The following is a 14,405-nucleotide window of genomic DNA, read 5'->3' on the forward strand; positions in this document are numbered from 1 at the left end:
TAAGCTGAGTGGGGATTTTTCCTACACAACAACTGATTAATTTCAGGTAGTTGCTGAACTATTCACATGTTAGGAAAATAGAAAATTTAAATGCCCAATGAATTAAGCAGAATTGCAAAGTCGGTTTTGGATCAAAAAGAGCTGCAATATGTTTCAGTTTTTTCTGCTCTCTGTTCTGTTTTTATACTCTTATGCAGACTGCATAACATATAGACCAGCGAGCTCAAGACATCATCAAATTTTTCCTTTTTATTAGAAAAGGAATATTCATACTCTGACAAAACAGTCCACATTAGAGTCCATACTAATTCCACTTCTTTCTGCAGAAAGTTTCTCTGAGTAAACAGAGTCTAAAGCCCTGGTGCAACACATGCCATGAGCTTTAGTCACATATGACGTGCCAGAAATTTCACAGGCTACAAAAACCTGCATTTTGCAAGCATGTCAGACTCTTCCTTGTATAGCTCTGAGTGTGCTAACACAGGTACTGGAAAACTCATTATGCATTTAGTTGGACTAAAAGGAGAACATTACCCTTCAGGCACTTTGCATGAAGACAATCTCATTTCCAAAACCAGATCGGTCTGGTTGCAGCCTCCTACAAGTTTCCCACAGGATGGGAATTAAAAAAAAAAAAAAAGACAACAACCAACAAGAAAAGTAGTGTAAGCTAGAACAGCAAAAATGGTATTTTGAAGAAATACATGGTGTTCTTTAGTAGTACATCTATCATTAGGGATATTATTTAGATCTGCAATTTCTTGCAGCCTCAAATCTCCTACTGGGCTACAAAAATGTATAGCAGAGAATGGCACACGCCTACATCACCCTCAGGGTCAGGGGCTATGCTTAGTTCATTAAGACTTGAAAGAAACATTTTAGATGCCTGAAGATATTGTGCTGCATTGCACAAAAATATAATTGCTGTAATAACCTATAAGTGACACAGCAGATGATTTTTCTTTTTCATATCTGTATTCCTGAAACATTCTATTCTATTCCTAAGCAAACTGAAGTTTTTCAGTGCAACAGAGGCTAATGTCAGCCAGAGCCATTTGCAATTTTTTTTTTATTAAACTTGCCTCAACCAGGCTTGTCCTATACCATTTGTTGATGTCTTCTCAGAGCAAGGCAAGCAGTACAAGAAGCATTGTTTTAACAGGACACAGAAAGGGAAAGAGAAGCTTCTTCTACATTAGCTCTGAAATCCCTTGTAAATCTTCATCCTCCTTATGGTAAATAACTCCAGGAGGAAGGAGGGAAAAAAAACCCCTATGCCCATCCCCCCCAAAAAATCTAACAAACTTATATCACCCTGTGAAAAAATCTTGCCTTGTGCCTCCTGAGACAATTACAAAAGATCCTGGTCAAAGCAAGATCTAGCTTCAAACTTCACAGTTTGTTAGATATCAAAAGGGCTCATAATAATTAGCTATTTGTCTTGCCTGATTCTGACAAAATGTCCTAAAGCTCACTCTGCCATTTCAATAAATAGTTACAATTCAAGACAAAAGCAAAAGCCAGAGGATCAGTGCGCTGGTATTTACATCTCATTGTGAGCTGCATTCCATTGTATAAACAAGTTACTTAGAATTTTCTAAGTCATGCAAACTTCAAGGAGGAATTTCAGTCTCTCAGCCTCCAGAAGGGAGGAGATTTAAGGGAAAAAAAAAAAAAAAAAGAAAGAGAGAGAGAGAAAGTACATGCACACAAGAATAGCCATCTCATGAGGAAATAAAATCTACTTTGGGGTAAAAAAATAATTCTGATTTTTTGGTTTTGATGACTGGAAGCATAAGGTGGCAGTTGTGACAAACTAAAACCTAACTTTAGAAGAAGCATATCCTTTTGCTAAAGCAGATCTGTGCTTTCATAGCACTCCAGATCTGTGCTTTCAAAGTAAACAGCTGAAACTCAGAAGATGAACCATTCCATTAATCCTAGCCAGACTCAGATTTATATGATTATGCAGGGAGATAACAGATAACATTAAAGCCAGACCTTTTTTCTTGTGTGAGGGTGGAAACCAAAGGACAAACTGGGTAAAGGTCTTTAAATGTGGGCTCAGCACAGCCCATACATCTACTGTAATACCCTACAGTAAGTGCTGCACAGCCTCTCCCAGCTGTGTCCAAGAGCAAAGCCCAGAGGGCATCATTTGATGAAGCTGCACATTTCCAGGACCTATACTTCTGCATCCTAAGACCACACCAGCTAATGTGACTATTAGTGAATACTAAATCTGGGTAACAATACTATTTAAGAGTGCTTTCACTCCAACTCATATTTCAGCCCACAGACCAGCTTTAGCTCAAAAGCAGTGCTGTATTTCAGCTATATTTGCAGACTCCTTTTCAGGAGTTTAAGCATTTAACCAATAGGGTAAGTAGACTTAAAATAGATAAAAAAAAAAAAAAAAAAAAAAAAGCAGCCCAGGCAGAATGCTTTACTCCTTTTCTCAAGAGAACTCTACTTGGCAGGTAGTACCAATGGTGTAACTTGGGCTTTGAATGCAGGGAGGTGGATGTAGCCATGAAGAGCAGCAGCAGAGTTGTGCTCTCTTCCCTGGCATTTCGAAATTTCATGTCAGAAATTGCTCAGGTGTGATTCCAGCCCCAGTAAAAGAAAGGCAGGGTACCATCACACCAGAAAGTTTCCTCTAATGTCATTGAGTCAACACACACGCATTTATAGGACTCAGACTAGGCCACAGCTGTATCCTGTTAGAAAACAGGACCATAGGAGAATCTCCTCTCCAGCAGTCACATTCCCTTCTGCTATCATCACTCCAGCCTAGGGGTCCCAAAGCATTCTTCCAGACCGAGCTAGAGATCAGGATGTTGGTAGCATCAAATGCCAAGTCACTCTCCAGACTAAGGCATGCTGAAGTCTGTCCAAATCTTAAGCCTTTGCTGAATCATGTAGCTTCATGTCCAATTTACCAGAAGTTCATCTATTACATTAAGCATTATTAGGCATGCAGATTATCTTGAGAACCCCAAAAGCCTTGACTTCCATGTTCTTCTGTAAATGTATATCTGAGATGATGCAAGAACCTTTAATATGTCAGATTTGAGCATAAAGCAAACTCAAAACAAAACCACCGAGATTCCCTTGGTTTCCAGTGAAACCAGAAACTGGGCTGTTTTTCTGTACTGATGTTTACTGATGACAGGAAGCCAAATCACGTGAGTTTGTGCAAAAATGTCAGTATAACTGATAAAAGTTACTTAAGATAGCTATTTTATTTGAGATAACTCACTGCTGCATCATTTCACCTAATAAAATCTTACTTCAGCTTAACAGATCCTGAAGCTTGCTGCCCTCTTTTAAAAGAAAAACTGAAACAATTAAATTTTTCATTCATTAAGGAGCAAAAAAAAAAAAGGTGTAAGTTGTCTCATTACAATAAATAAGACTATTCATGCGCCTCAAGTTAGGTTCTAAACGACTCTCCTGAAAGGGAGATTTAAATTACCAAATATTTACTTTCAATGTTCATTACATTCAAACACAAAAAAATAAACTGTCTGTAAAATAGATAAATTCCATACTGCAGAGGTTTCCTAGGAAACCAGGAAAGGCTCAAAGAAACAGAGAACAGCTGGAGGGGAAAAAAAAAATCCAACCCCAAGAACTAAGTGCTCCATACCCTCATTTTAAAAACCACGAGAATGATATCACTAACATTAAAGCAGTGCCTTTTACCCTGGTTGGCCCTGGCACTCTTCATAAGGGAAAACATCCACAGCCTAAAGAGATCAAGATTTAGCTCTTCTCTCCCCGTGATCTCACCTTGCTTTCCTCTCCAAAAAACAACAACAAACCAAACCAAGAACTGTAAGTGTTTTTGCTAAAATGTGGTAAGGCTGTAGTGCTGGCATGTACACTAAAAAGGACAGCCAGCCCCAGAGAGGTGCCTACTGAAACCTTACAGCAAGCAGGTGATTCACTAGCCAGAGATTTCTTTGCTGAGGAGCCAGATTCTACTTCTGAAACCAGCCAGCTATTCAACATGAAAATCCATGCCATTCCAGAAAAGTATTATTAGCACAATGACTCAGTATGTATATTACAGTAGTACCCTAAGGCTACATTTGATATCAAGGATGCTTTGTGCTCTGCACTGCACAAATTCATAGGAAGGCCCTGCACTTTACAAAGAAAATATAAAAGCAAAGTATGCCAAAGTTATTCAAGCTCAGTGTCCAGGTTTAGATGGAATTTTCTATCATTACAAAAAAAAAAAAAAAAAAAAAAAGGTAAAATAACTTGTCTAACCTCAGTCCTAACTTTTGAAGTAGGCTCCCAGCACTCTGCCAGGCACTGCTATAATTCCAAGATTCAGTGTGGTGACAGCAGCCATACTGTCATGTTGGCTCTTCCTTCCCCACATGGCTCCATTTTCCATGTTCTGCTCTGCTTGTCACCAGGCTCAATGCCTTTGACATCAGGTTCCTCCCTGCCTTTGTTGCTGCCAACACATGTTCCAGTCCTTTCTGCCTCTTGCCAAAGCAAGCATTAAACATCTGGAAATCATCCTCCATTACTTTCTCCAGCGAGGTGCATCTGCCTTGCACTGTAGTTCCCATACAGTGAAAAGACACCACACTCACAGACATCTGTAAAATCTACAGATGTATGTAGATTTTCCATAAAAATCTACATACAAAAATCTAACACACCATATTTCAAACCACTTTAATCTTTACCCTGCAGTAAGTTACAAATATGCTATTTTCTTTAAAGATATAAGTATATACACTGGGGATCTTTACAGACCACAACACTCCTGATTCCAGAGAGTTCTAAAGTACAGTATTTACTCTTAGGATTGTGTTCTCTTCCTCTCATGTGAAATCTTTTTAGTATTAGAAATCAACAGGTTTTCAATGCATGCATTATGTGTGCTGGTGTGGGAAGTTTAAGGGTAAAAGAAGTCACTCCAATGGAAAATTAATACAGAGGAAAAGAGATAACACTTTTTTCCTTTGCACTTTTTCCACTATGTAGGAGTAGAAAATGCAGGCTATTTCCACCCCTTTTCCACAGCCCAAAGTCACAACAGGACAATGACCCCTCGGTTGTATGGAGCTGAGGGCTCCTCAAGAAGTCCAAGCCCCATCACACTCCCAACCCCCCTCTGGAAGTTCTTGCCTCTTGTTTCCCTTCCTCTTCTATTCTCAGAGCTTTGGGCACACTGAGGATTATTCAGAAGAATTTCAGGAAGCCTTCAGGAGCCTTTGAGGAGTGAGATAACCCAGCCACTTAATGGTATCTTTCCTACCAAGAGGCTCATCACTGATATAAGCAAGAAAGCCAAAAATAGATCATACTTGGTTTAAAAAACCCAGAACTTTATTGGTTTATTGATTATATCACTTGTCAACAATAATTAAAATTCATAATCTGGATGAAATAAATTCATCGTAACTTGATTTTTCTGAAATAGCATAGATGGCTTAAAGATGACTAAATCATCCTCAGTATTTGGAAAATGAGACACTCCAGCTGAAGGAAAAAACTCCTACTTTAAAGTAGACAGAAAATAAGTCATAAATAACTGTCATAGGATAGCAATCACTATGGCAATTCAGCACATTTTTATTAGATCTGAAGATTTGATAGAACACTGTATAGAAAGTATTTGTGAAAAGCTGAGTGTAAACCAGCTTCTGTTTACTGCTTCTGCTTTAAATTTTTCCTTAAATATTTTTTCTTGATCTACTGGGACAGGAGACATGAGATTTCAGACTAGATAGTGATTTAATATCAATCAAGCTTGTCTATGATTTCTTGAGAGAGAACTGCTTTAAACAAAATGCTCCCTCAACATAACCTCTGAGTATCTACAATGATACAGCTGGCCCAAGACAGTTCTCCTCAAACGAGGAACAGTTTCCTTCTGACTTTTAGCTGAATTTTCACTATCATTTTAATGTGAAGCAATAATCTTGGAGCAACTGGGCCAGGACATACTTGCAAATTGGCAGAAGGTAGGTTTAGATTAGATACTAGAAAGAAATTCTCTCCTGTGTGTTGGAACAGGTTGCTAAGAGGAGCTGTGGCTGCCCCATCCATGGAAGTGTCCAAGGCCAGGTTGGATGGGGCTTGGAGCAAGCTGGTGTAGTGGAAAGTGTCCCTGCCTATGGCAGGGGGTGAAACAGGATGGGCTTCAAGGCCCCTACCAGCCCAAACAGTTCTGTTGATGACTCTTCCTTTTTCTCCCTCAATCTCTTCCTACACTACACTGCCATTGTGCCCATATTCCTGCACTTCAGGTGGTCAGCTTGCTGAAGGGGGCTGGCAAGCACTTAATGACCAAAGAATACTTGGAGAAGATACTGTATGGACCTTCTCTGCCAGACATCTCCTGCTCAGCAGGGAGCAGACCTCAGGGACACAGTTTACTCTTCTGTTCTTACTCTAAATGAGTTCATGTCCAAAGCTCTGAATTCCTGCCAGCAGTATCAGAGTCGTTGTTTGTGTTTCTATTCAGCCACATTATCCAAAGAACAAGGGCACAAAGATTCAAATTAATTCTTTAGTCCTCCCATGCTACTGCTGCATAGTCCAAAGGCTATAAATGAAAAGTAGTGAAGACACAAACCTCCATGAAAGCTTTTCAGTATGAAAACAACTTCATTATATCACTCTCCCAGCAATACTGCTCACACAGAGCTGCAGAAAAATGCAAATTCTCCAAATTTCCAATCAAGTTTCAGCTGGTAGCAACGTGGCCAAGGAACAACCTTAGGACAGTTCTCCAAAGACAAGACCTATCTTCAGCAGCAGATACAAAGAGAATCCTGAGGGTCTGCATGAATAGAAGTTCCCTGAACAGGGAGCATCCCACCACTGGCCCTCTGACAATCATTCTTAGTCTTGGTGCTTATATAACACATGACCTTTCAGCAGCAAATGCGGGTGGGATAGTGGAATAATGGAATTGTTTCTCACTGCAGAATAAAAGGCAGCACAGCAGGCTATGAAAAATGTATGTTGCTTACTAAGGAGAGATAATTGTAAGCAACGGTTTGGATATTTTAATTACCACAGAATCAAGGCTTTATCATCATTCAAAGCTTCCAGCACATTACTGTTTTCATAATAATAAATTAAATTATAAAATAACCATTTATATTAAAATAATTATGTTACTTCCTATAGTCAGTACCACTGGTTTATCCTACTGTTTTCATAATAATAAATCAAATTATAAAATAACCATTTATATTAAAATAATTATGTTACTTCCTATAGTCAGTACCACTGGTTTATCCTTTCTTGTAGTTCAGGAACAGCACTAACTCTTCAAATTTCTCTTAATTTAAGCTAGGAAAAGCACAGAATCACAGAACAATCCATGACCAAAAAAAAGTATCTAGAGAAATGGTATTATTCATACATACACAAGGCAATGATTACATAAAAGACATAAATAATACATGATGCCACCCCCTGGGGTAACTCTGTTCCTCTAAGCATTACATGACTGCAATAGTTAAGAGCCATTTTTATCCAGCTTGAAAACACCTGGTTTCTCATTTTATACCATGGAAAGAAATACATTTTCTTCATTAAACTTGGAATTAATGCATCCTACTTTCTAGCTCAAATCATACCTGACCCTCTGCACATGACAGCCTCACCAGGGCATTCAAGGACGGTTGAACAAGGTGGGTCTGTTGCAGCTTGAGATTTCAGGCAGTGCAACAATCCTTCCTCGTGCTCTGAAAGTTCAAACTCCAAGAAGCCTTTGTCAAAAACTGAAATTCCAAGTTAATCTGATTAATTTATTCATTTTACATTAAAGGATACTTGGGTTTGCCTTGTTGGTTGTATAAAGAATGGAGGGTTTGTCTACACAATAAACTGAATTGCAAGTCCAGTCTCTCTTCCCTGACCCAACTGAGAAATCCACTGGAATAATACTGATTTATTCTTTCTAAGAAGAATTTCTGAGAAAATTATATCATCAGGACTTTACACACAAAAATGTGCAGGGTCACAATGACAAACATAAGTGAAACAGTGCACATATAAGGATAGATCACATGCCTCCAGCTGGAATTTCGAGTATTTTTTATTACTTTGTTATTTCTTGGCACTGAGTTTGTTGCCTTTCTCTGTATATGGAAAAATAGTTGTATACAGGCCATGAACATCTGCTGAGTTTTCTTAAAGGATTATATTGTTGCATCAAGATCTGCCCTTGCAGTTCCTGCTTCCCTGCATATACACACAAGAATCTGTGTTTCTTTTCTGAAAAAACACCAAAATCCATGTTGTGTCCAGTTGGCCGCTTTTACTTCTAACCACAGAAAAATCATAACTTACAGTTTACCTGGATAGTAAACACAACTTCAACACCAGAAGTTGTTCCTAAGCAGGGTTTCCTAGGAGCATTTATCACCAGTCAAGGGATTTGGTAGACATTTCTCTTTTTCTGAAAACTTCTAAAGCATTAGCAAGTTAAAAAATATGTATTTTTATCCAACTTACATTTAACTATTGTTAAACAGGACCGATCCTACATGTATTGCACGAACAAATCAAGCTGATAGAATATTATCACACTGAAACAAATTGCAAGGATGAACAGACCTCACCAAGAAATGAAGACTGAGCATGTTAAAACATGAGTCATGAAATGACCATTCAGTTTCTATGGCAATAATCCATATTTGTAAACATCAGGGAGAAAAAATGCCTGCACTAACAAACACAGCATGCAATTATTCTTCAATCACAATGAATTTTCCAAAAAACTACAAGTTAATGCAAATAGTTCAACATGACCCTCAATTTTATGTATTCCATAATTTTGAGCAAAGTTTTGCTCAGGCTGAACAGAAGGAATCCTCTTGAGGAGTCTTCTTGTAGAAATTTCTGTGTAGAGTATCCTTCCCACACTTTTATAGTCAGGAAAGTCAACCCCAAATTTTCTAATTCAATGAATTAGTCCCCATAGAATTACAACTTTGTCTAATAGATACTAGATTCCTATTTGCTGCTTCTTTAGAGTTATATTAATTCCTATTTTTGAATTATTTACTATGCTTAAACCCCCAAACACATATACCTACATGCACACATATGCAGGTTTTCTCACTAAGAAAGCAGAAGTACAGACAAAATCTGGGGATTTCGAACTTTTGGGGGGAAAAAAGAATCAATACAGCATAACCAGGGGATTATCATTTGCATTTACATACATAACCAGGTGCAGCCAGCATGGGCTTATGAAAAGCAGGTCTTGCTTGACCAGCCTTATCTTCTTTTATTGTGACCCACTTATGGGATGAGGAAAAGGCTGGGATGTTGTCTACCTGGAACTTAGTAAAGCTTTGGTCACTGTTTTCCAAGGCATTCCCCTGGAGAAATTGGCTGCTCATGGCTTGGATGGGTGCACTGTCCAATGGGTAAAGAACTGTCTGGATGGCCAAGCCCTAAGACTGGTGGTGAATGGAGTTAAACCCAGTTGGTATCTGGTCACCAGTGGTGTTCCCCAGGGCTCAGTATTGGGCCCAGTTCTGTTCAACATCTTTGCCAATGATCTGCATGAGGGGATCACAGCAAGTTCACAGCCAGCACCAAGCTGAGCTGGAGCATCAATCTGCTGAAGCAGTGCTATGCAAACAGTTGGGTTCAATGATCTTAAGGGTCTTTTCCAACCTAAACTATAATTCTGTAACTCTAAGTATTATCTGATCCTCACTAAAATTGTGACAATTGTAAAAACAGAGGTGCTTTTCCTCTTTCATATAGAATCATACAATATCATTCTTCTTAGAAGCTGGACATACATAAAAGACCCATAAAATCTAAAGAAGCATTTGGCACAAATAATAACTTTCTTACTTTCTCACAGCTACAGAGGATTTTCACTTGTCATTCCCAACACTTGCCCCATTATTGGGACTGTGCAATGTAACAGGGTCTTATCTCCCCTAAAGATAGTATCAGATAATGCACACAGTTAACAGCCCCCATTCCAGCAGCTGAGCTGCCTGTGTCTCCAAAGTGAGTCCAATCTCCTGTCTCCCTTGCATGGTTTCCAGACAAAATGAAAGACCTTGAGAATCCAAAAAAGGAAAAGAGGGTCATTAATCTAAACAGAAAAATTACCTTTTTTCTTCCTTGTTCACACTATCTAACAAATTAGATATTTTTAAATCAACACCAGGGCTCACACTGATCTCAGCTGAAGGAGGGTTGACACCACAAGAGGTGGACAGGAAAATATAACTCAGACAAAGGCACATTGCAAAAACTGATGAGAACCAAAGGTAAGTATAAGATTGAAGAGAAATATGGGAAATGGTGGCAATAAACCACCACCGCCACACCCACAGGCAATTTGCACAGACAATTCTTCATGAAAAAGGTGATTCCCACAAGTTCAAATCCGATCCAAGTGTACTGATTTTCTACTAAAGGTGTGTTTCTAATTTATTTTTAAAAAACTTTTACACTCCCAAGGGGATGGGAAAGGGTCCCAGAAGCACATCCTGCTTCTGCTAGTAGTTCCCTCTATGCCAAGCCCTAGGGAAAGAGGAAGGACTGTAGAGTTGTGTGGAAAACCCTGCATGAAAGGTTCAGAGCTTTCAGGTATTCGGCACTTAAAGAGCACAAAATTTCAGTCACCTCCTGGGCACTTTCTGATCCTGTTGCATTTCTGAACTAAACCAAGTCTCTACAAAGAAATTAAAACCAGGATATTTTAGCCCTTCTAGGATTTTGCAGCACTGACCTTATTGATAAATAACTTTTAAAAAGGCACATTTAACCAGTCTCAAAATGACCAATTTTGCTGTAATAGGTTTGGAAGTGTCTGGTTTTCACATTTTTACATGCATTTTAAGCACGGGCACCATGTAGCACTACCAGCCAAGTGCTCTTGAGCAGAACAGATCAATCTGCAAGGGTTTCAAGAGGAAAAAAAATAATAAAGAAACTGGCATAACTTAAAAGCACAGGAATGATAATTGGTAAGGAATGGTAATTGACAAAAAGGTAAGCAGTTTGTTTGGTTTGAGGCATTACAGTTCTTTCATTAGGGTTTTTTAACTATATTATCTGCTTTGTTATATTCAATATCAATCCCCCTTACAATAAATTCTGTAACATACTACCACAAAAGCTATTTCTTTCTGCCACTGCGTCTAAAGTTGACAAGCAGCATTCAATCCTTGTTTTTTCTAGGATTGTCATGAAAAATGGCTGGTACAACACTGGTTTACATCCTTTCTGAAAGTTGATAGATTTTTCTAATCTACACTTCCTGAAGTGCCCTTCTTCCTTTACCAGATATCTCTAATACTTGTTTATCTGGTAGTACCTATATTCAAGTAGTACATAAGTGAATGAGATATAAAGCAGCTCTACAGACAAAGTCACCTGCAGTAAAATACAATGTTGGCTGATGTTGGACCTCTACACAAATACCAAATCCAAGACAAACTAAGGGTAAAACCTGCCCACTCTTCAGTATTTGTAGGCTTCAATCAGGAACTAAATGAAAGGTGAAATCCCTTTCTTATGCAATTAAACCAGACCAATGTGTAGAATACACCCTACTTCTATCTTCACTGCACCAACCCTCACACCACATTAAAATAGGTCTGGGTTTGGTTTTCTTTTAATATAATGAACATTGGAAAAGGGTCTGCATAGTAGACAAAAGCTATTAATTCTCAAACAGGAAGATGAGTAAGTGATGTAAGTGTAAACAGATGTCACTAATTTATTACAACATATTTTGCTCTCTGACTTACCACGTACCTCTCAGTGACCTCAGCCACCAGCACATAAGAAATACATCCCAGAACCTGTTGCTACATTACTGCCTTATCCCATAATTTCCATAATTCCAAAAATCTAGTAAATGTAATAACCCCACAGAAAACTCATATAAATTTTACAATTTTTCTTAAATAGGCAAAAAGCTATATTTTTATTAAATGGATACCAAAAATGAAGTCAGTATTTTCACAAGTGTTTTCTTTGGTATTACATATAATTGAAAAATGCATAATATATGCCTCCCTTTATGGCAAGTATATGAATTACACTCAGAAGTTTATATAAAGTGCCCCCTCTATGGGACTTCTCACACAGCTGTGCACAGTAGGTAGGATAGGACAGTCTCATTTTGCTTTGTAGAACAAAAGTTTCAGAAATATTGCACTGGTTTATTCATCAGGATTTGACTCCTCCTCACTTACGCAATCCAGCGTTTTACCAGAGAGGTTCAGTTACAAGAAAAATTAGACTCTTAAAAACACACGACAAAGTAAGTGCAAACTGCATTGTAGGGTACATCCTACAATGTGCTGGAATGCCCTACAAAGGGACTTTGTTGGGCACGATTTGGAAAAGAATCCAGTGTTACATATAAGAAGGCTAGGAAGTACGCTCGGGAGTACAATAGCTCCAGAGTGTCCCACCACCAGCCTGCTCACATTTCAGGAAATCAACACAGATCACGACATCCATCCCGACTGATGAAAGAGTACAGTCACTACGCCTTCTCCTGCCCATCAGTGACTCCCTCGCAGGCACTGCAGCGGCACTAAACACGAAGGGCTACCAAGCAGCCGCAGTCAGTGCAGTGGGGCGGGTGAGGCTCGCAGCCCAGCGCTCCTGCCCGCACGGAGCTCGCCCCGAGCCGCCGCTGCCCCGCTCCGCGGGCGGAGGGGAGGCTCTGTGCCATCCTCGGCGTCAGGCAGCCCCTCCGCAGGAGCCTGGGGGAAAACGAGCCCGAGAAGGAAAGAAAGGAAAATGAAAAGGAAAGGAGGAGGGGGGAGGGGTGAAAAAAGGGAGAATCCACGTTTCTGCATTTCTCTTAAACAAAGAATGTGAGAAAGCAGATGTAGTTCGGCGCAAACGACTCCACCCTGCGAGGCTTCGCTGTTTACTCTCCCAGCTCGCTTGCCCAGCTGTCCTCCAGCCGCGTCCCAAGCCCTTTCTTTTGTTGGGAACTTCCCAGCGGCCGCAGCCCCTCCGGGACGGGGGGCTCAGCCCGAGCGCCCCGCGGCAGCACTTGGCCTTTGACCGCCCCTCCCGCTCTGCGCCCGCAGCGAGCGCCGCAAACCTCGGTTTTCCGCTCAAAAAGCCAAAGCGCAAACCCCTCTCTGCCCCCTTCGCAATACGTGAAAGCAAAAGTCTTACTCTCCTATCCCAGAGGTTTTCTGCTCCACTTATTAGCCAAAACACACAATAAACACACCGCATGCAAAGAGGGGGAATTATGATAATTGTTTCAGAGGTAGAGAGAAACTCACCACCTTCATACTCTTCCACTTCTTGCGCTTTTATGGTTACAAATCGGCCTAATAAAGCAGCGAGGATGAAAAAAGTTCTCGTTTGTACCAAGACTGCCATCATGCCTAGATATTAGACATGTATCCTCCCTGGGCAGCAAAAAGTGCAGAATCGTAAGGTTATTTTAGCACCATGAAGCCAGCTGAGGAGTCGTTCTGCCTTTCCCCATCAGTTCCAGGACAAAGTCTGCGAGCCCTCTTTTCAGCACCAGCTCCAGCGCAGTCTGCAAACACTCCTTTCAGGGGATGCAGCTTTAAATAGGAAGAATGCTGCCTCCACTTTCTTCCTGCCCCTTTTCAGCTCGTTCAGGCTCCTAACCATCCACTCCCTGGCAAGCAACAGTCTGATTGATGGTAAATAACCGAATCAGAGCTGGCTTCACTCTTCCTTGAACTTTTCTCTTTACGAGCACACTTGCGGGATACTTTCCTGCTGCTGTGCAGTGCATGTGCTTTTTCAGGACCATTTATTAAGCGAGCAAAAGCAGAGTTTTAAGAAGCTGTCAGGAAGAGAAAGCTCTGCTTTTCCTACACCCAGCGCACGCTTCCTGGAAATGGAGGGTATAGCTCCATTTGGAGCCGATTCCCTTATTAGGAACTGATCGCTTCCAGCAAGCCAGCGGAGGATTTCCTCCTCTCCCCTGATAACTGCCCCCTGCCTCGCTGTGTTATCAATCAGGACTCCAGTCCCTTGAGAGGGGCTCACGGAGCTAAAATAAGGCAGCTTGCTTCAGCAACTTAGAAATAAGCCCCCTTCACCCACAGGGAAACAATCATTCTCAAATGAATTCTTTTGCTGAATAATCTTTCCTCGAATGCCTACGTGGTTTATATTTACTGTCCTACCAGTTGGGAAGACTGTTGGAAATCACTGGAAGATGCTCTACATTTTTAATACCAGAATGCTTGCTCAAACTATCCAAATACCTGCTTTCCTTCTCTGCCCCTGTTCCCTGACAAATCTACCTAAGCCCCAGCCTAGTATTTAGCCCTTAACAATGTGCCTTAATTAGCATTCTAGCGTGAGCACTAAGCAAATCTCTCTTTTGTGGATCACTTGCAACTGGGAGTAGAATG

General features: G+C 40.3%; 1 protein-coding gene across 2 annotated transcripts in view; it reads right to left on the reverse strand.

The window, feature by feature from the left end:
- COL5A2 (collagen type V alpha 2 chain) overlaps positions 1 to 13,535 on the reverse strand; it is a 97,034-nt gene extending 83,499 nt beyond the window's left edge. Inside the window, exon 1 of one of the 2 annotated variants that reach the window (XM_058809881.1) lies at positions 13,293 to 13,535. In XM_058809881.1, the coding sequence (XP_058665864.1) occupies positions 13,293 to 13,392 (100 nt within the window). In that variant the 5' untranslated portion in view covers positions 13,393 to 13,535. Of the gene's footprint in view, positions 1 to 13,289 lie in introns of both variants that reach the window. The other variant, XM_058809880.1, reaches the window with a different exon arrangement.
- Between the last annotated feature and the right edge of the window lie 870 nt (positions 13,536 to 14,405).

Source organism: Ammospiza caudacuta, chromosome 8, assembly GCF_027887145.1.
Source record: "Ammospiza caudacuta isolate bAmmCau1 chromosome 8, bAmmCau1.pri, whole genome shotgun sequence".
Taxonomy (NCBI): Eukaryota; Metazoa; Chordata; class Aves; order Passeriformes; family Passerellidae; genus Ammospiza; species Ammospiza caudacuta.